Genomic DNA, 19,834 nt, shown 5'->3' with positions numbered 1-19,834 from the left:
ATGAGTATTTATACTGGTTGCATGAAATAATTTGTATAGGCAAAATACTCTGAATAAACGCAACTACTATCTATGTTAATGTCTATGACTGATGTTTTCATCTCTTTGTAAGAAAGCACATGTGTTTTGGTGTGCAGTGTGCTTGACAGACCGACATCAATTATGTATAAATTATATAAGTCGCTTTGGACTATAAGTCACAGGACCTTTCAGATGAAAAAAGTAGTAGTGACTTACAGGTGCATCTCAATAAATTAGAATGTCGTGGAAAAGTTCATTTATTTCAGTAATTCAACTCAAACTGTGAAACTCGTGTATTAAATAAATTCAATGCACACAGACTGAAGTAGTTTAAGTCTTTGGTTCTTTTAATTGTGATGATTTTGGCTCACATTTAACAAAAACCCACCAATTCACTATCTCAAAAAATTAGAATATGGTGACATGCCAATCAGCTAATCAACTCAAAACACCTGCAAAGGTTTCCTGAGCCTTCAAAATGGTCTCTCAGTTTGGTTCACTAGGCTACACAATCATGGGGAAGACTGCTGATCTGACAGTTGTCCAGAAGACAATCATTGACACCCTTCACGAACGAACGACTCAGACCAAAAGAGTTGAAAGGTAAACTAATCATTTCTGTTTCCTGTACAGCACCTATGTGGTTTTCACGTTACAAACGAACGAAGGTTGCGCAACGCATATGCGCGGCCAACACAAAATGAACGAATCACTCTCTGAGACTACTTGTTCTTCTGAGTCACATAAAAGATTCATTCAAAATGAATGAATCTTTCATGAACGACCCATCATTACCGCAAACATCCTCGTCGGACATGTTGAGGTGGAACACGCCAATGCTGATGGTGAGGATGTTTTTTTAAATACATAGCCTATTTAGTATTATATAAATTGTAGTTGTGGTGGTCCTTAATTTTCGGTGGGTGCTCCTAAATTATTGCTGGTGCTTCTAACTTTTTGAAGTTTGAAGTAAAAAAGTTAATTTCGAGCCCTGTTGTGGAGTACCTCGTGCAGTTTCTTGACGGTTTTGCCAGCGCTGCAGCTGCAGGAGTTCCAGTTGTCGGTGCCGCATGCACAGTTTCCACCGCATCGCTGCACCAGCAGGCATCGTGGGAAAAACACAGAGTTGGTCGCCTTCAGCTCCTCACGGAGGTTCACTGAAAAATTGCGTGGCGTGCAGCTGTACTGCTTCACATCGTCATAGAGTCGGTCAAGATCAACTGAGAGAGAAAGATACCGACTGGGTTTAGTACAAAAAAAAAAAACAAATACTGTAGTTTTTAAAAGGGGTGCTGCAGTGTGAAGCATTTACCCATGTTTGGGTAATTTCAACAATGCTGAAATTATGCAGGGCGGCTAGATCAGCGAGTATGTGTGTGTGTGTGTGTGTGTGTGTGTGTGGGCAGGTTTAAGTGGTTTACGAGGACTTTTTTTTAGGTTACAAACTGGTAATTACAAGGGTATTATGCTATAAATATGTTTTATGAGGACATTTCTAGTGTCCCCATAATTCAAATCACTTAAACATACTAAACTATGTTTTATTGAAAATGTAAAAATGCAGAAAGTTTTTTGTGAGGGTTAGGTTTAGGGGTAGGGTTAGGTTTAGGGGATAGAATCTATAGTTCATACAGTATAAAAATCATTGTCTATGGAGAGTCCTCATAATGATAGCTGCACCAACATGTGTGTGTGTGTGTGTGTCTATGTGTGGGAACAACATTCCAGTGTGCTGTTTTGAATTTTTCTTCTCACTTATGAGTCACATAACTGCAATTTGTTCAGGGATGGACAGTGAGAAAGAGAGGAAATAAACGAAGAGGAGGAGAAATCACATCCGTCTGCCTCATAAAAATCGAGTGACTGGTTAACAGTGTCTGCCTCCACAGTGTGTGTGTGTGTGTAAGAGAGAGAGACTTCTGTTAGTATGTATAGTGTGTATAGTGTGCCAAAGACCCCGTTTTCAACTGGTATTAACATTTACATTTACATTTATGCATTTGGCAGATGCTTTCATCCAAAGCGACTTACAGTGCACTTATTACAGGGACAATTGCCCTGGAGCAACCTGGAGTTAAGTGCCTTGCTCAAGGACACAATGGTGGTGGCTGTGGGGATTGAACCGGCAACCTTCTGATTACCAGTTATGTGCTTTAGCCCACTACACCACCATCAATCACAATATTAAGATCTTGTCTTAGGTGATCCGATCACATGTGGTCAGGTGAGACACATTGCTGTTTACACTTGATCGTTTTAATGCATCTCCAGTGACCACGTGTGTTCGGATTTGGAGGGGAGGGTCTCCGTTTCATGACGACATACACCAATCACTATGTCAGTGTGTTACTTCATGATATTTTAGCACAACAAAGTCAGAAAAGACAAAGAAAGTGCAAAAAACAAACAAAAAAAAAAAAAAAACGGTGCTATTTCTCCCAGATGCAGTTGAAATTTAATCGAAGCACAAATGCAACATGTCACGCAGAATTATCCGTTATTTTAGTGGATTACCCATACTAAAGGAGCTTCAGGTGTTTGTGCTTGTCTTCTGTGCTGATATCACACTAAAGAAGATCCGTGAAGCTCTCATAACCGTGTATGTATTCTTTTAACGCCGCTCGTAACCAGAAACTTTAAACTTTTGTTTTAGTGCAGCTGTTGATTGACAAGTGAGGGGTGGTGCTTCACTGCTACCGAGAAGCATACAGGACGGATTAGCGTTTACACCTCAAATGAGATCTGGTCACATGCGTTTTTTAGGTTTTTTTTCTCCCCAATTTGGAATGCCCAATTCCCAATGCACTCTAAGTCCTCGTGGTGGTGTAGTGACTCGCCTCAATCCGGGTGCCGGAGGATGAATCTCAGTTGCCTCCACGTCTGAGACGGTCAATCCGCGCATCTTATCACGTGGCTTGTTGAGTGTGTTACCGCGGAGATATAGCGCGTGTGGAGGCTTCACACCATCCACCGCGGCATCCACGCACAACTCACCACGCGCCCGACCGAGAGCAAACCACATTATAGCAATCACGAGGAGGTTACCCCGTGTGACTCTACCCTCCCTAGCAACCTGACCAATTTGGTTGCTTAGCAGACCCAGCTGGAGTCACTCAGCACGCCCTGGGATTTGAACTCGCGACTCCAGTGGTGATAGTCAGCGTCTTTACCACTGAGCTACCAGGCCCCCGGTCACATGCGTTTTTGACTACATTCATACGTGGTTTTTGCAATCCCATCACTAAACGTTTTAGACCCCGTTTAGACATGTATTTAGGGCTGACCACATGTGATTGTATCACCCGAAATGCATCTTAATACCAGGTGGAAATGGGGGTCAAAATGACATTGAAAAGCATTTTTATCTGACTTATTCTTTTTTTTAAAAACATGGTTAAATTACACTGTAATTTGATTGTGCAGACTGTGAATGAGAATAAAGAAAACGATTATCACAGTCACTTGAAACGAGAAAAGTGTCATTTGATGGCGATTACACACCTGATAACATTAATGTAAGTGAACAGAACTGCTCAAAACGTGTCTACAACACACTCCAGTGCTGTGAACTCTTTATTTACAACAATGACCTGAATCTATTCATAAATGAATTTTTAGTTTTTAGCTTTGCTAATGTAATACATGTTCATTTAGGAATGAGGAATGACTCATAGTTTAATCCATAGCATGCTCTTCTCAAGATTTATTTTAAAATGGTAAAAAACAGAGCAAAACTACTGCATGTATCCTCTATAGGTATCTTGTGTCACTGTTACAAGTGACCTGACAACGTTTGCATATTTTTTAATAATTTCTATAAAATTCAGCTTAAAACTACTTCAACACACATTACTCCCGTAGTCTCTCTTTAGAAAAAATTAAATGCTTGTCAGATGAAATTGGTGGACGGCAACACTTGCTAACATAGGATTGGTCAGTCACACTTTTGGGGCGGGGCTTAGCGAAGGGTCAACTGAGTACTCCAAGTGTCCTGAGATATCGATGAGAAACCTCATCTATATTTGTGTGTGTGTGTGTGTGTGTGTGTGTGTGTGTGTGTGTGACTCACGTTTGTGTTTGCGGTCGGCATAAAATGCTCGCGGTCTGTAGTAGTGTGTGTGTGTGTACAGTTGCTCCAGGTCTTCTTGCCAGGTAAACGGGTTCAGGTGTCTCAGCAGCTCTTCCACCGTGTTGACGCTGGCGATGTCATAATCCAGCTCGGACACAGACAGTGGGACGTCCGTCCCAGAAATCTCCTCCAGGTCCTAGAGAGGCACATGTGTCAGATTATTAGGACTGGATATTGATACATCCTTCCCGTTTCTATTTTATTCCGATTCATTTGGGTCCAAATGTCAATTTTGCTTACATATGAAAGAAATGATCTCTCAGCTAATGCTGTAAATTATACAGGGGACCGTCTAACATGGTACATTACAGAAAATAAATGTGACAAATTTTCTTTTATCGTTACTTTTTCATTATTTTGGTCACATTTATTTTTTCTTTTAAATGCCATGTATTCCACTAATAAATATGATGTCTTGAAATTGCATATATTATACACCATGTTGCATGTTTATTTTTCACGTGTATTATTTGCACCTTTTACAAGTATTTACATTAATACAGTGCTGTATTCTTCTGTTTTTGTGTATAGAGATCACAGATCAGTCTTTCACAACGCTGTGGGGGAAATTTGGCCCACTCTTCTTTGCAGAACTGCTTTAGCTCAGCCACACTGGAGGGTTTGAGCATGAACTGCCATTTAAGATCCTGCCACAACATCTCAATCGGGTTCAAGTCAGGACTTTGGCTAGGCCACTCCAAAACTTTAATTTTGCTTCTTTTGAGCCGTTCAGAGGTGGACTTACTCTACGCTTTGTATCATTGTCTTGCTGCATAATCCAGTTGCGCTTGAGCTTCAACTCACGGACTGATGACCGGACGTTCTCCTTTAGGATTTTCTGGTAGAGAGCAGAATTCATGTTTCTCTCAATTATTACAAGTCGCCCTGGCACTGAAGCAGCAAAACATCCCCACACCATCATACTACCACCACCATGCTTGATCGTAGGTATGATGCTCTTTTTATGGAATTCTGTGTTTATTTATGCCAGGTGTAACGGGACCCCATCTTCCAAACAGTTCCACTTTTGACTCGTCAGTCCACAGAACATTCTCCCAAAAGGTTTGAGGATCATCAAGGTATGTTTTGGCAAAATTCAGATGAGCCTTAATGTTCTTCTGGGTTAGCAGTGGATTTCACCTCGCCACTCTTCCATGGATGGCATTTTTGGCCAGTGTCTTTCTGATAGTGGAGTCATGAACAGTAACCTTTATTGATGCGAGAAAGGCCTGCAGTTCCTTGGATGTTGTCGTTGGCTTTTTTGTGACTTCCTGAATGAGTCGTTGCTGTGCTCTTGGAGGAATATTGGAAGGTCGGCCACTTCTGGGAAGGTTCACTACTGTGCCAAGTTCTCTCCATTTGGAGATAATGGCTCTCACTGTGGTTCTTTGGAGTTCCAGAGCCTTTGAAATAGCTTTGTAACCCTTCCCAGACTGATGTATTTCAATCACCTTTTTCCTCATCATTTCTAGAATTTCTTTCGACCTTGGCATAGTGTGTGTTACTGGGTGAGACCTTTTAGCCAACTTCATACTACTGAAAACATTCTATTCAGGTGTTGATTTGACTGAACAGGGCTGGCAGTAATCAGGCATGGGTGTGTCTAGTCCAGCTGAACTCCATTATGAATGCAGTTTCATAGATTTGGATTTCGATAAGACGCGCATGGAAGTTGTGACCACAAAGGTCACTGTAATATTCTCACCATGATGCTGATGGACCGTTTACAGATTGTCTGATGCAAATTGCACACAAAACAATACGATTTTCAAATATATACATTAAAAGTATTAATTAAAAAAAGAAGAGAACTTCTGTTGGTTGTTTTACATGTCAGTCAGACGGTCTCTCCCTGTCTAAGTGGGCGGTTGTTGTTCAGAATAAGCTGCAATGTGGATCAGACTTTACGCCAAAGGTCAAAAGTTTGGCATGACTTTCCGAGGCATGTTTAAAGACATGTTCCGGGTTCAATACAAGTTATTCTCAATGGACAGCATTGGAGACATCCTGTCAATTTATACAGCAAATCATTTTGTCTCAAATCATTTGGTCTCATCTGTAAAAACAAACAAAAATCTACGGAGCAAGTCTACAGAGCAAGACACTGCATCAGGATAAGCTTTAAAATACATGGCATTTTGAAAGTATCACCACAAGATGTAAACATTAAATGTGTTAAAATGAAACAAGTGTGATAAAATCACTTTTTAACCTTATTTGTGCAAAGTTATATCCAATATTTCAACTCTTGTCATCAGCATGTAAAGCCAGTAAATTGTACATGAAACGGACAAGGATACCAGAAGTTCATCTGGCTAGAAAAGTTGGACTTTGCACCGTTAAAAGGATTATTTAGACACTTTACATCTCATATAACAAACATTTTTGTGCTAAATAAATATATGAGTACTTATCATCTGCATACTTCTGTTTTTAAATGCTCTGGTACACTTGTCCCATAGACTTCCATTGTAAGTGCATTTCTGTAAACATGATTTTTGTTTGCTTTACAAACTGAGGGATAATATTATATTATTTTCAGTGGAAATTAAAATATGCCCTTTCATTCTTTTTATCTCACCGTTTCTCATGACACTTACAGACATTATTGTAACAGATTCCCAGTTCATCAGAGAAGCGAGAGGTGAGCTGTTCTGAAACAGAGAGAGATTTTAAAAATTTATTTTCATTTTCACTTTTCTGAAAATTTCTCAAAATTCTGAATTCAGCATCAGTGCCTGAAGAATTGTGGAAAAGTCATTAACTCTCCTGACTGGAAACAGACTTGACATACAGCAGCTCCAGCCAAAAATGCTCCAGACATGAGTGATCTTTCACATACACTCAGATCACACATGTCATCACCGGTCAAGGGGGCGTGGCTAGAGTTATCACAGCCATGACATTTAAAACCAGCAGAAAACGGCAACACTAAAGGTGAACGTTAACAATCCATCATGACACTTAGATTAACAAGCCCATCAATCTAGAACTGCTTTTACATCCTACTAATGAAGGACGAGAGTGAAAGGGAGAATGTGGAGCTGGTAACTTATTGTATACTAAAACGAAAATAAAAAGATTGATTTAAAAAGATTATAATTAACAGATAAATTAACTAGTGAGTGTTAAAAACGTTTAAACAAGACTTTACTTTCCAGAGATCCACAGTGCTAAAAGTGCCTGAAGTTGAAGAAACACAAAAAGATATATATTGAATATCTTAATATTTAATAAATTAACTTTCATTTAAGAATACAAGGTCTGTTTGCCTCTGCACTGCACTGTAAATGACTCCACACACAAACACACACAAACTTCCCTGTGCTGCCACTGCAAAATGATTCTCGTTATATAAATCTGCACCCTTGGCAATGCAGACAATAGCAGGGGGTCAGAGGTAGCGGGCGTTCTGTTATGATGATGTTTCCCATCAAAGATTAGAGTCCCTATGGGCGTTTGATGTGACACACAAACAGAGAAACCTTACGCTAATGTTCTCGGAGCGAAGCGGGAATGTGGAATGTCAGGAATACAGCAGATTCAGTGAATTACACACGCCGGATCCAGAACGGACAAACTGCCACCTATGAACCTAAAAGATCAGCAGCTGCAGGGGTCAATGCTGCTTAAAGATAATGTGGAATCAAAACAGACTCTCTTTACTTTATTATTTAATGTTCCTGGTCTTATTGTGCACAATAAGTGCATGTTATTACACCACCAGTGAAACATTTGAACACATTTACTCATTCTTTCTAATATTTCCACATGTTAGAATAACAGTAAAGTCATCAAAACTAGGAAATAACACAATGAAAGTATGGGAATTATGAAGTGACCAAAAAAGTCAAACAAATCAAAACTGCCTTACAATTTATCTTCTTCAAAGTTTGACTGCTTTTCTTTCTTTATCCCATCCAATTCGTCCATTGATCTAAAATAATTGCCAGAATAGAAAGTAATCCAGAATAGAATTATAACTAAAAATATAGCTGCAAGCAGCAATTACGGGGCCAAGCACCGAAATGGCAAGCATTGCACAGCATTAACCATAAACCAAAAATCACATATGACATAAAGTGCAAACACACACAACATTACACATCGCCATGGGATGGATTTTAACCTATGACTTTCCGATCAACAGGTCACTTCGCATTCATGTAACTTTACAACAAAACGAAAATCAAAATGTGATTGGAGAAAAGCCCAGAAAACATTTAAAAGCACAATGCAAAGATCTCTGTAACAACAGAAATTTTAACTGCATGAATTGTCAAGGTGGGGATTCAAACCTAGGACCCTTGAAACTATAAATCAGTGCTTTAACATACTGAGCCACCCAGCTGACACCAGGCTGATGGCAAAGAGACACCACAAGGTTAGAGTTAGCACACAAGTGTGGATTATCTTTTAAACTATAGGTGGTGCTGTCTCAAAACTGCTCAGATATCCTCAGGACATGATGTTTATAATGCATAAAAATGGTCTTTTAAATCTGACAATGCTTTTAAAAGATATATCACTTTTTAATAAAATTCAATGTGGCAGAGGGACAGTGAAATCTGCATGACCTAAGGAATCAAAAGACACCAACCTCATTACTTTAATACATACGGTTCAAAAGTTACAGACAAAAATAGCCTTTTTTTTTACCCATAAGGTGCTGTCTCCAAACTTTGATCATGGTCCTGATGTAGCATACCAAGTTTCGTTTTGATAGGACAAACCTTTGTCGAGATACAGCCTCACATCCAGTTTTACATTGATCCTCGTTAAATTTGCGCTGCTGTAACTTTTAAACAAAGGCGAAAATCTAAATTCTTTACTAACATTTCTGTGCGGCTCAGTCTAGAGATTATTTTGAGCCATTGTTTGGACAATTCGGAAAAAGTTTGAAGGATATGAAACTTTTAAACTGTAAACGTGATTATCCAAGATGGCAGCTACTGTAATGGGTGGAGTTATAATGTATCGGCTTTCATTTGAAACATTAAGAGGAGAGAACTCATTTTGTTTCTCGGAGAAACGGTTCAAAAGATACACACAAAAGAAAATTGAAAATTTGGACTGGTGGTGGTGCTATGGAGTTTGTCCTAGAGGTCCCAGATTTGCCATGGGGACTATTCATGACCATCCCTATAAGTGTGCCAAATTTCATCATTTTCCTACAAACGGTTCTATGGGCTGCCATAGAATTCCACTGGGGAGGAATAATAATAAATATTGCTGCAAGCAGTGATACTGGGGTCAAGCCAATTATCGGCACCATGAGCAGCAAAAGAAGCTTTGTGACATGTTTTTGGTTAAAGTCCAATGAACAGTGTATGAGGAGTTAGAAAAAGTAAACTTTCAATCATAAAAAAAAACAGATTTATTTTAAAATTAACAAAAAAAAGCTAGTTCTTAGAATTTTTGTCCAGTATGTGGCGCTGATCTGAAACTGCTCAGGTAGTATCTGGACATGATGGTTATCATGCTGGAAAGGGTTATAAGCCAAAATAGCAATTTTTCTATCTCCTGATCAGTAGGGGGCAGTGCACCAAAACACTGCAGGTAACCTCAGGGCCTAATGTTGATGACATGTACCAAGTTTCATCCCAATCCCTCAAAGCGTTGCAGAGATACAGCCTCAAGTACAATTTTGCAGGTGATTCGTCGAATTCGTTGAAGCGCCATTCGAAAATGGTATGGTTTATCAAAATTCTGTGAAGTGCTTTTTGTCGCGAGTGCCTCTAGATGATGCAGGCCAATTTTCGTGCAAATCGGACAAACAGTCTAGGAGGAGTTCGAAAAAGTAGGTTTTCAAAACATTTAAAAATGGCGGACAGGAAGTTTGCTCGATCATGACATAATTGGTATCATTGTTCTCGGCATAAACCACGGAATCTATCAAGACCAGTCTCATGACAGTAGGCAAAAGGAGTCAATAGCTATTAGCATTTTTAGAAATAGCATTATAATTTTTGACCACAAGTTCTATCTGAAACCTTTTGATTCCCTTCAGAGCATGATGCCAAAGACACATACCGAGTTTTGTAACGATACGCCAAGTCATTGGTAAAATACAGCATTTTATGACTAAATTCAAAATGGCCGACGTCCAAAATGGCCGACATTGGAATTTTGCATATTGTTGGACTCGCTATACCCCACTGAATCTAATGAGACCAATTGATTTTATGACAAACTGTTCAGAAGTTATAAGCAAAAATGTTCTTTTTTCATATCTCGTGACCACTAGGCAGCACTGTTCCGAAACTGAGCAGGCACCCTCGAGTCATGTTTGGTATGAATATGCTAAAGCGTTATGGAGATATACCCTCACGTCCATTTTGGCGTGCTCTTCGTCAAATTCGTTGAAGTGCCATTCGAAAACGGGGTGGTTTATCAAAATTCTGTGAATGTGTTTTTGTCGTGAGTGCCTCTAGAGATGATGCAGGCCAATTTTCATGCAAATTGGACACACGGCCTAGGACGAGTTAGAAAAAGTAGGTTTTTCAGAAAATTCAAAATGGCTGAAAATTTTAATGACGGAAAATGACATCATAGGGTGCAATCTAATCATCTTGAGCCAAGGAATCAGAGGAAAAAATAATTTTGTTTCAAGTTATTTAAAGTTATTATCAAAGTTATTAACATAAACGTGAGTGCAAATTTGGCCAGTTGGTGACGCTAGAGGGTTTGAGGTAGAGACACCAAACTTGCGGTGGTAACAGATCAGACTGTCCTCTATCTGTGTGCCAAATTTCAGAACTTTCCCACAAGCGGTTCTATGGGCTGCCATAGGCTCAAGAGCGAAAGAAGAATATTAAGAAGAAAACTAACGCCACTTCGGGGCTTGACCCCTAATAATAATACAAATGGATACAATAGGGGCTATGCACATTCAATGCTTGGCCCCTAAATACATATAGAAAATAAAATACCCCATAAAAAGGTATCATTATTTACAATAAAGAACATAAAAAACACAAATCCTTCAAAATAACATTAAAGGAAAGCTCTCTAATTATATGCAAAAACCTTGAACAGAGGCAATTATAATATACAAACAAGGCAATCATATGCTAGCACCCAAAAGAAAAGCTAAACAAGCATTACAGTCTAAAATTCCACAAGCAAATCAAACGCTTTGAAAAGGTCTATGAAACACAAGTACATCTTCCCTGTTGAACAACTCACACATCTGTGTTTCTGTCATTAACATACAAAAACAGAAAAAAAGGCCTTAATGAACGTTTCACACCTTTTATGAGGAATGAAAGAAGGAAAGAAGGAATGAATGAAAGACTAATAAGAAGAGAATAAAGACAGGAAAAAAGAAAGAAAGAAGAGATAAAGACAGACAAAAAAGAAGGGAATAAAGAACGGACTAAGAAAAAAGAAGGGATGAAGAAAAGCAGGAAAGAGAGAAAACAAAGAAAGAATGAAAGAAAAACAAACACGAATAAAAGGAAAAAAAAGAACAGACAGGCAGGCAAACAGAAAAGGACAGACAGAAAGAAATAAGTTCTTTAGAATTAATTTCCACAATTAAAACTCTACAACACTTCATCATTTACCAGTAACACATTCAGACAGAGCGCACACTACACTCTCACTTCAAAGCGTCTCTCACTCTTTCATCTCACTGTCGCTCACAATTCTTCTCTCTACAGACTCTCTTTTTTATGTTCTTGTTAAGCTCATCTCTTAACTTTTGTAAGTTCATCTGAGGTAAATGAGTATTTCAGATCAGGGACTGGTTTGTTCTGAGCAAAAACTGTATTTTTTCGTTCCGGTTCAGAAGTTCCGCAGCTTCCTTTCCAAAAGGTTACCGGTTAGAGCATAATAAAAGTACGGTTAATAACGTTCTTTTTAAAATGATAGTACTCTGCGCTAAGGGGTGGGTGAAATACCAATTGCAGTGTTGTCAAATCTCGCAAGAGAAACAAGCAACCTAGTCTGGAAAAACAATCCCAAAATAAACCACATGCCTCATCAAAATAAGCGAAAATTAGCAATTATTTTTTTCCAGTGTGGTGGATTTATCAGCATAGAAATCATAACAAGCATACAGTTAATTAACAGTTAAGTATCATTCTAATTACAGATCTGCTTCTCAGTCAAAACCCGGCAGCATGAAATCTGTATTAATGCATCATATCTAACAATAATTCAGCGAAGACTTGAAAACAGCTGATAAATGTACTTTTTATCTCTAATAATGTTTTCCTTGTATCTGGATTAACTGTGCATGTATATGTAGTAATTATATATACCGTAGTTGTTAAAAAGGTGTTCTCCATCCACAATGGGCAATTAGGCAAAGAAATGTGTGATGCAGCAGTTTCCTCCAGGATCAAAACACATATCTTTCATTTTTTCGAGCAACATGAATTGGTGTAGTTCCAAAAGTTTTGAATTATTTGGAGTCCCACAGACCACCAACCCCTAACCCTACAAAAATTAGCCATGATTTTACTACAGTAACCATAGTATCACCATGGTATTTTTCTAGTAAAATCATAGTAACCACAAAATTAAACTTGGTTACTATTAACTACTATAAACAACATGTTACTGTTGTAACACCATGGTTAGCACATAAGAATTATATAGTTTCCACCAAAACACATGGTTACTACAATATTACTACAGTAAAACCATGGTTAATTTTATCCGGATCAAATCCTCCTCTCAACATCCCGACCTTCACTGTGACCAAATCACTGTGAGGAATCTCTTTTATTTATTACTATAAGTAGTATTATAGGAAATATTAAGAGTAGAGACATGGGAAAAGTATGTCAAGAGGTGGGATTCGAACCGGGATCTCCAGCATGACAACACGTACAATACATATACCGTCGTTACACCCAGAGCTACTACAGCTGCACATGGGGGGGTGCAGTTTGTTGTAAAATTCGGTGTTTCCACCAGACTATTAGAGCGCAAATAGTGACTTAGTTATCCAATCTCTTAATCCACTAAATGTCTAACTCCTTAAAACCAGTTTAATGTCTCTGCCCCATCATGAAAAATTCAAATATGCCTGCCTTCATTTGATCAGCAGTTGACCCCAAATAAATCTGTCATGTGTGTCTTAAGTTTGGTCTATGCAGTGGTGGGCGGTGTTAGAATGAATAGCCTCTGCCAACAAGATGGGCTGTTTGCACTTAGTTAAATAAAAGCACATGAATTTAGCCTGATCCCACATGTGTCTATATGTGACTTTGTGTTTTATGTTACTCTGGAGAAATTAAATCAATAATGACACTCACCAGCAGAGAATAACAGATTTTGAATCCGGGTTTTGCAACAAAGTAGTCATCTGATTTGAAGGTGATTTTGATGAGGTTGGTTTTGGATGTGATTCGTGATGGAGCTCTCTGACCACACCAGCGGCCCCAAATTATGGTGCTGGTCTCAGAAATATCCTCCACTTCCACAAAATCATACCTGAAAACACACACACACACACACACACCTGTCAGTATTACCTGTCCAGGTAAAGCAAACATTTGTAATTGCTCACCAGACTATAAAAAAAAAGACACATACTACATCTTATCTGTACACAGGTGAGGACCACAAATGATTCATTATAAGTAAAAGCACAGATATCACAATCCCTTGTCAAATTTCTCCCAGTTTTTCTTTCCTCTCTTTTTCTTCAATCATCACGTCTTTCCTCTTCTTCATCCACTAAATTCAACTGTTCTCTCTTTTATTTCTGTTTTTGTCCTCAGTTATGGTTTTATTTTCAGTTCTAATGTCTCTGGGGTCTTTATAAAGTATCAGATTTACAGTAAAACCCTGTAACCTCAAGGACATAACCGTAACCCAAGTAATTCCACTCACAATCCCTGGTCCATTACTCAGTTTGAATCTCTTACTGGTTGTTAAAGATTTATAAAAATGTTTTAGCCCTGCAGTCTTTTATTTTCTGTTCCAGAGAGGCAGAATCAAATAACTAAACCCTGTTTAAAATGGTCACCTGGCACAATGTGATTTACTCAAGAAGGACATGTTCAACATCCTGGAAAAATATTCCTATCAACCAATCAGGTTTTAGGGTTTAAAGCTTTAGCTGTATGGTTAAGCTTTGTGCTGGGGTTGAACAACATTTCTATCAACCGATCATTTTCTCTGATTTTAGAGATAGTTTATGGTTAGGGTTGGAAGGGGTGGATGAATGAATGGAGGCGTATATGGATGGGTGGATGGATGAGTGAATAAATAACGAATAAGATTTGTTGTGTTTTAAGTGGCGTTAAGAAAGTGTTGCTTTGGATTGGTGTTGATGGTAAATACTGTATATTATGTTTAACGAGCATTAAATTCTGTGGTCTGTTATTTAATGATAATTAATCTCTCAGCACTCACTCTGAATTAGTGCTAATCAGAGGTCTGGTGCTTGATTACTCAAGAATCCAATGCAAGTAGCACACTCCTGGATCAACATTCTATGCTGGTCCAAGAAGTACACTCCAGTGAAACAGTCAGTATCCTCAGATTTTCGCAGTAGGGTTAGTTTTAGGGTTATCTTTATGTTAAATTAAATATCAATGACTTGGAATATGTCTACAAGGGGAAATTTTGCAACTAACGTCCAAGATTTGAGGTAAAATTGGAGATCCAGGGATCTGGTTTAAAAAGTCCAGAAGTCCACTTTAGACGATCTGGGGGTCGCCTTGAAGAAGATGAAGGACAGAGTTTCTGAAGTTGGAGTTAAGGGTAGAGGTTAGGGTCATCATTTTGGGCATAGAAAAGGGTTGGGAGTTAAGGGGTCCAGCTTAAAAGATTCTGTAAAGGTTCAGTTTGGTGTAGGGATCAGGATTAAAGCGAAGTTAAATGGGGTAAAAGGGTTGGGCTAGTGATTTACACAAGTAGGGTATGTTCCAGGATCAACATTCGTTGCTGGTCCAGGAACAACACTCCTCCAATTAAGCAATCAGTCTCCTAAGATTTTTGGGTATGGGTTATGTTAAATTAAATTCCAAAAACTTGGAATATCCATTGTCTACATGTGGCAAATTTGCAACTACCTCCCAATCTCTGAGGTAAAACTGGAGGTCCGGATTGAAAGTCCATAAGTCCACCTTGGAGGATATGGGAGTCACCCTAAAAGAGGGTGAAGGGTAAAGTAAAGGTAGGTGTCTGAGTTTGGAGTTAAGGGTAGAGGTCAGGGTCATAATTTTGGCTTAGCAAAGGGTTGGGAGTTTAGGGGTCCAGATAAAGAGGTACAGTAAAGGTTCAGTTAGGTGTAGGAATCAGGGTTAAAGTGAAGGTTAATGGCAGGTTAAAAGGGTTATCCTTGTGATTTACACAAGTAGAACATGTTCCAGGATCAACATTCTTTGCTGGTCCAGGATCAACACTCCTCCAATTAAACAGTCAGTCTCCTAAGATTTTCAGGGATGGCTTATGTAAAATGTATTTTAAAAAAATCTTGGAATATCTAGTCTACATGTGGCAAATTTTCAACTACCTCCCAATATTTGAGGTAAAACTGGAGGTCCAGGGGTCCGATTTGAAAGTCCATAAGTCCACCTTGAAGGATCTGGGTGTCGCCTTGAAGAGGATGAAGGTTAGAGTGAAGGTAGGTGACCAAGGTTGGAGTTAAGGGTAGAAGTCAGTGTTATTATTTTGGGCATGGCAAAGGGTTGGGAGTTTGGGGGTCCAGAATAAGATGGGCAAAGGTTTGGTTTGGTGTAATAATCAAGGTTAAGAGGAAGGTTAACAGGTTGGCTACCTGTTAAATTTTTTATTAATTTAAAAATTTTGTTAACTACGTACAAAGCTTTGAATTGTCTAGCTCCGCAGTACTTAAGTGACCTTCTACCATGTTATATTCCAACACGTTCATTACTATTGCAAAATTCTGGCCTGTTAATAGCTCCTAAAATATCAAAATCCACAAAAGGAGGTAGATCCTTTTCAGTGTTAATCTCCCTAACACTGTTCGAGATGCAGACACACTCACTCAGTTTAAGTCTAGACTAAAGACACATCTATTTAGCCAGGCATACACCTAATTTATCCTTCAACTCACAATTAGGTTGCTTTAATTAGGTCTGCCGGAACCAGAAACAGTTATCATGATCTATAACTCTGCAATAAATTTAATGGCATCTAAGCTAATATTATTTTATTTGTTTCCGTCTCAACCTCGGGACTCCTATCCTGAGGTCACCAGAACTGGCCAGATCCAGCTCCGTTCCTACTTGGTGTTGGACTCCACTGCTACGTGTCGCTGTGTGATGATGACTTATAGCAGCTGGTGCCAGCCAAACATCACTTCAGTCTATTACGATGGACTTCAGAGGATGAACTGATGCCAACTCCAACCATAAGACATGGGATACTTCATATGCCATAGCCTGAACCTTGGACTTAGGATAGACCTCACCAAAATTACCGGCCAGGTTGAACTGCGATGCACCTCATTAATCTCTGCCTGCATCACCTCGGTCTAATGATGGACTACACTCTTGAAATGGAATACATAGACTATCAATTAATTGCCAACAAAATCCTTCATCAGCCAACTAACAAGGACAATTGTGCTCCTTGAAACAACCACACCATCTTTTTCCAGAGCAGCCTGTATTTCTCCTGAGGTTACCTGTGGGTTTTTCTTTGTATCCCAAACAATTCTTCTGGCATTTGTGGATGAAATCTTTCTTGGTCTACCTGACCTTGGCTTGGTATCAAGAGATCCCCAAATGTTCCACTTCTTAAGTGATTGAACAGTACTGACTGGTATTTTCAAGGCTTTGGATATCTTTTTATATCCTTTTCCATCTTTATAAAGTTCCATTACCTTGTTACGCAGGTCTTTTGACAGTTCTTTTCTGCTCCCCATGGCTCAGTATCTAGCCTGCTCAGTGCATCCACGTGAGAGCTAACAAACTCATTGACTATTTATACACAGACACTAATTGCAATTTAAAAGCCACAGGTGTGGGAAATTAATCTTTAATTGCCATTTAAACCTGTGTGTGTCACCTTGTGTGTCTGTAACAAGGCCAAACATTTAAGGGTATGTAAACTTTTGATCAGGGCCATTTGGGTGATTCTGTTATCATTATGATTTAAAAAGGAGCCAAACAACTATGTGATAATAAATGGCTTCATATGATCACTATCTTTAAATAAAAGACAGTTTTTTTTGCATGATCAATCATTAACCAACATCTTCTGGAGTTTTGTGTTCCTTGCCACAGTCGCCTTCAGCTTGCTCACTGGGGTTATAAATACAATTATTATTTAATTACTTATTTTTTAAAATTCACAATCGTATTTTATCAAACTACACAATGATGACTCTAAGACATTATAGATATTACAGTTTTATCTTCTGTTAATGCATGATCTTCTGTAAAGCTGCTTTGAAACTATGTGTGTTGTGAAAGGCGCTATACAAATAAAAATGACTTGACTTGACTTGACTTGTTAAGGGCAGGCTGAAAGGGCTGGGCTTGTGATTTACACAAGTAGGACATTTTCCTGGATCAACATACTTTGCTGGACCAGGAACAACATTCCTATCAACCAAATTAGTGCTAGAGATTAGGGTAAAAGCAAGGGAATGATCAAGGTTGCAACTGTTTGACTTGAATGTTGTTCCAGCAACAACAAAAAATATTGACCCAGGAACAGGTTTGTGATGAGGAGGAGGGTGGGGCCGGGCTGTACACATGCCCGGCCCTACATCGGTCTAATCAGCCGGGAGGGGAATAAAGAAAAGCAGGAGGTGCTAGTTCAGGGGAAAGAGAGCCACATGCAGCCACTGTGTGTGTTTGTTTGTTTGTTTTATGTTGTTTTAAGTTGAGTTTATGACATTAAAGTTTAAGTTGACTGTTCTGCCGGTTTCCACCTCCTCCTTGCCCATCCTTTGTGTGTTTGTAGCCTGGTATGCTTTTACGATTCTCCTTCATTGGTGAATTTGCTAAACTATGATCCATTCCCTATATTGAACATTGACAAATCACTTCCTATTCCTGTTGCTGACGGCATACTGCACGAGTGTTTGTAGATTGCTAGCCTGCTTAGCATTGCTTATTCTTATACGTTCATCATTTTATCCTTTGCCATTTTACCGCGTGCTTCAGTTTTTTTTTCACTTTTCTACTGTTTCATCTGTGTGTATTTTACTGTGCGCACCTGTTTCTCTCATTTTTTCTTTCTTTTTTTCGCTTTTTTCCGCTTGTCTACATCTTGCATCTTGACTGCATGCATTTGTTTTCTCCACTGTGTTTTACACGGATTAGTGCATCAATCTCAAACATCTGCTGATTAGGAACCACATCGATCTCAAACCCTTGCCACACAAGAACAACCACAACAACAACAAACAATTGTGGTAAGTCATGGCATCCGTTCATGTTATTGCTTCCTGCATTACATGCCACATGTTTATTATAGCTTCTTCCATCAGCAGTGAGGAGTTTACATGTGATAAATGTAAGGAATTAGTCAAGCTGACGGAGAAGATTAATGAGTTAGAGACATGCATCCGAACGTTAGTGAGAAAGAGAAGCCAGCAGATACTGTTTCGGATGCTGGTAGTACAACGAGCAACATACATTTTGGTTCCGGCTGTAGAGCCCCCGCAGCAGGGCGATTGGGTGACATCTCGGCAGCATACTCGCTCAGCAAAGCGACACCACTCACCCGTTGCTGTTAGGGTTTCCAATCGATTCTCCCCACTCAGTGATGTGCTCACTGAGAATCATGTTGAAAGAGCCCTAATAATTGGTGATTCAATTGTAAGGAACATGGAAATAGAGACTCCAGCCACTATTGTTAAATGCATTTTGGGTTCAAGAGCATCTGCCATCAGATCAAATTTACTAGTGCTGGCTAATGCTAAACGTAGATTTTCTAAAATTGTTATTCATGTCGGCACTAACGATGTCCGGCTTCGCCAGTCAGAGGTCACTAGAGATAATGTTAAAGAGGTGTGTGTACTTTAAAAAAACAATGTCAGACACTGTAATATGCTCTGGCCCCCTCCCTGCTCGTTGTGGTGACAAGGTTTATAGTAGATTAGTGTCACTGAATGGCTGGATGTCTGAGTGGTGTCTGGAGAATAGCATAGGATTTATAGACAATTGGAAGAGTTTTTGGGGTAGAACTGACCTGCCAAAGAGAGACGGACTCCATCCCTCCAGGGAAGGTGCCACTCTCCTCTCTAGAAATTTGGCTCATAGTCTTAATAATGATAGTATTTGACTAACTGGGGCCCAGGTCAGGAAGCAGACAAACTGGTTAATCCGAACGTCTGCTCTTGGAGTCAGACAAAATGTGACAGGACCAACTCATCACCATAATCATACACTATATTTAATTCTGTCATATAGAGTTGATGTTGATACTATAGAAATTTTACCACAGAGCGATGACATCTCAGATCATTACCTCGTCTCTTGTTTGTTGCAATCAGCTAATGTCACTCAATCTACGCCAAGCTATCATTCAGGTAGAACTATTCTTTCGACCACTAAAGATAGCTTCACTAATAATCTTCCAGAATTGTCTCACATACTCAGTAAGCCAAAAAGTCTAGAATAACTTGATGTAATAACAGAAAGTATAAATACGGTCTTCTCTAGCACTCTTGATCGTGTCGCCCCCACTTCAATTAAAGAAAATTAAAGAAAAAAGCCTTGCACCATGGTACAATAGCCT

The 19,834-nt window shown here is 39.1% G+C and overlaps 1 protein-coding gene across 5 annotated transcripts in view; it reads right to left on the bottom strand.

Moving 5' to 3' along the window:
- pdgfd (platelet derived growth factor d) overlaps positions 1 to 19,834 on the bottom strand; it is a 92,411-nt gene that overhangs the window by 55,905 nt on the left and 16,672 nt on the right. For 3 of the 5 annotated variants that reach the window (XM_051666328.1, XM_051666325.1, XM_051666326.1), the window contains exons 3-6: positions 13,420 to 13,597; positions 6,751 to 6,804; positions 4,091 to 4,286; positions 1,027 to 1,241 (exon numbers count right to left, since the gene is read on the bottom strand). In XM_051666328.1, coding sequence (XP_051522288.1) covers positions 1,027 to 1,241; positions 4,091 to 4,286; positions 6,751 to 6,804; positions 13,420 to 13,597 — 643 coding nt within the window. The remainder of the gene's footprint in view (positions 1 to 1,026; positions 1,242 to 4,090; positions 4,287 to 6,750; positions 6,805 to 13,419; positions 13,598 to 19,834) is intronic. The other 2 variants (XM_051666329.1, XM_051666327.1) reach the window with 2 other exon arrangements.

This window comes from Myxocyprinus asiaticus, chromosome 31 (genome assembly GCF_019703515.2).
Source record: "Myxocyprinus asiaticus isolate MX2 ecotype Aquarium Trade chromosome 31, UBuf_Myxa_2, whole genome shotgun sequence".
Taxonomy (NCBI): Eukaryota; Metazoa; Chordata; class Actinopteri; order Cypriniformes; family Catostomidae; genus Myxocyprinus; species Myxocyprinus asiaticus.
The sequence above is the reverse complement of the archived record's forward strand: the minus strand, read 5'-3'. Positions and strand labels throughout refer to the sequence as shown.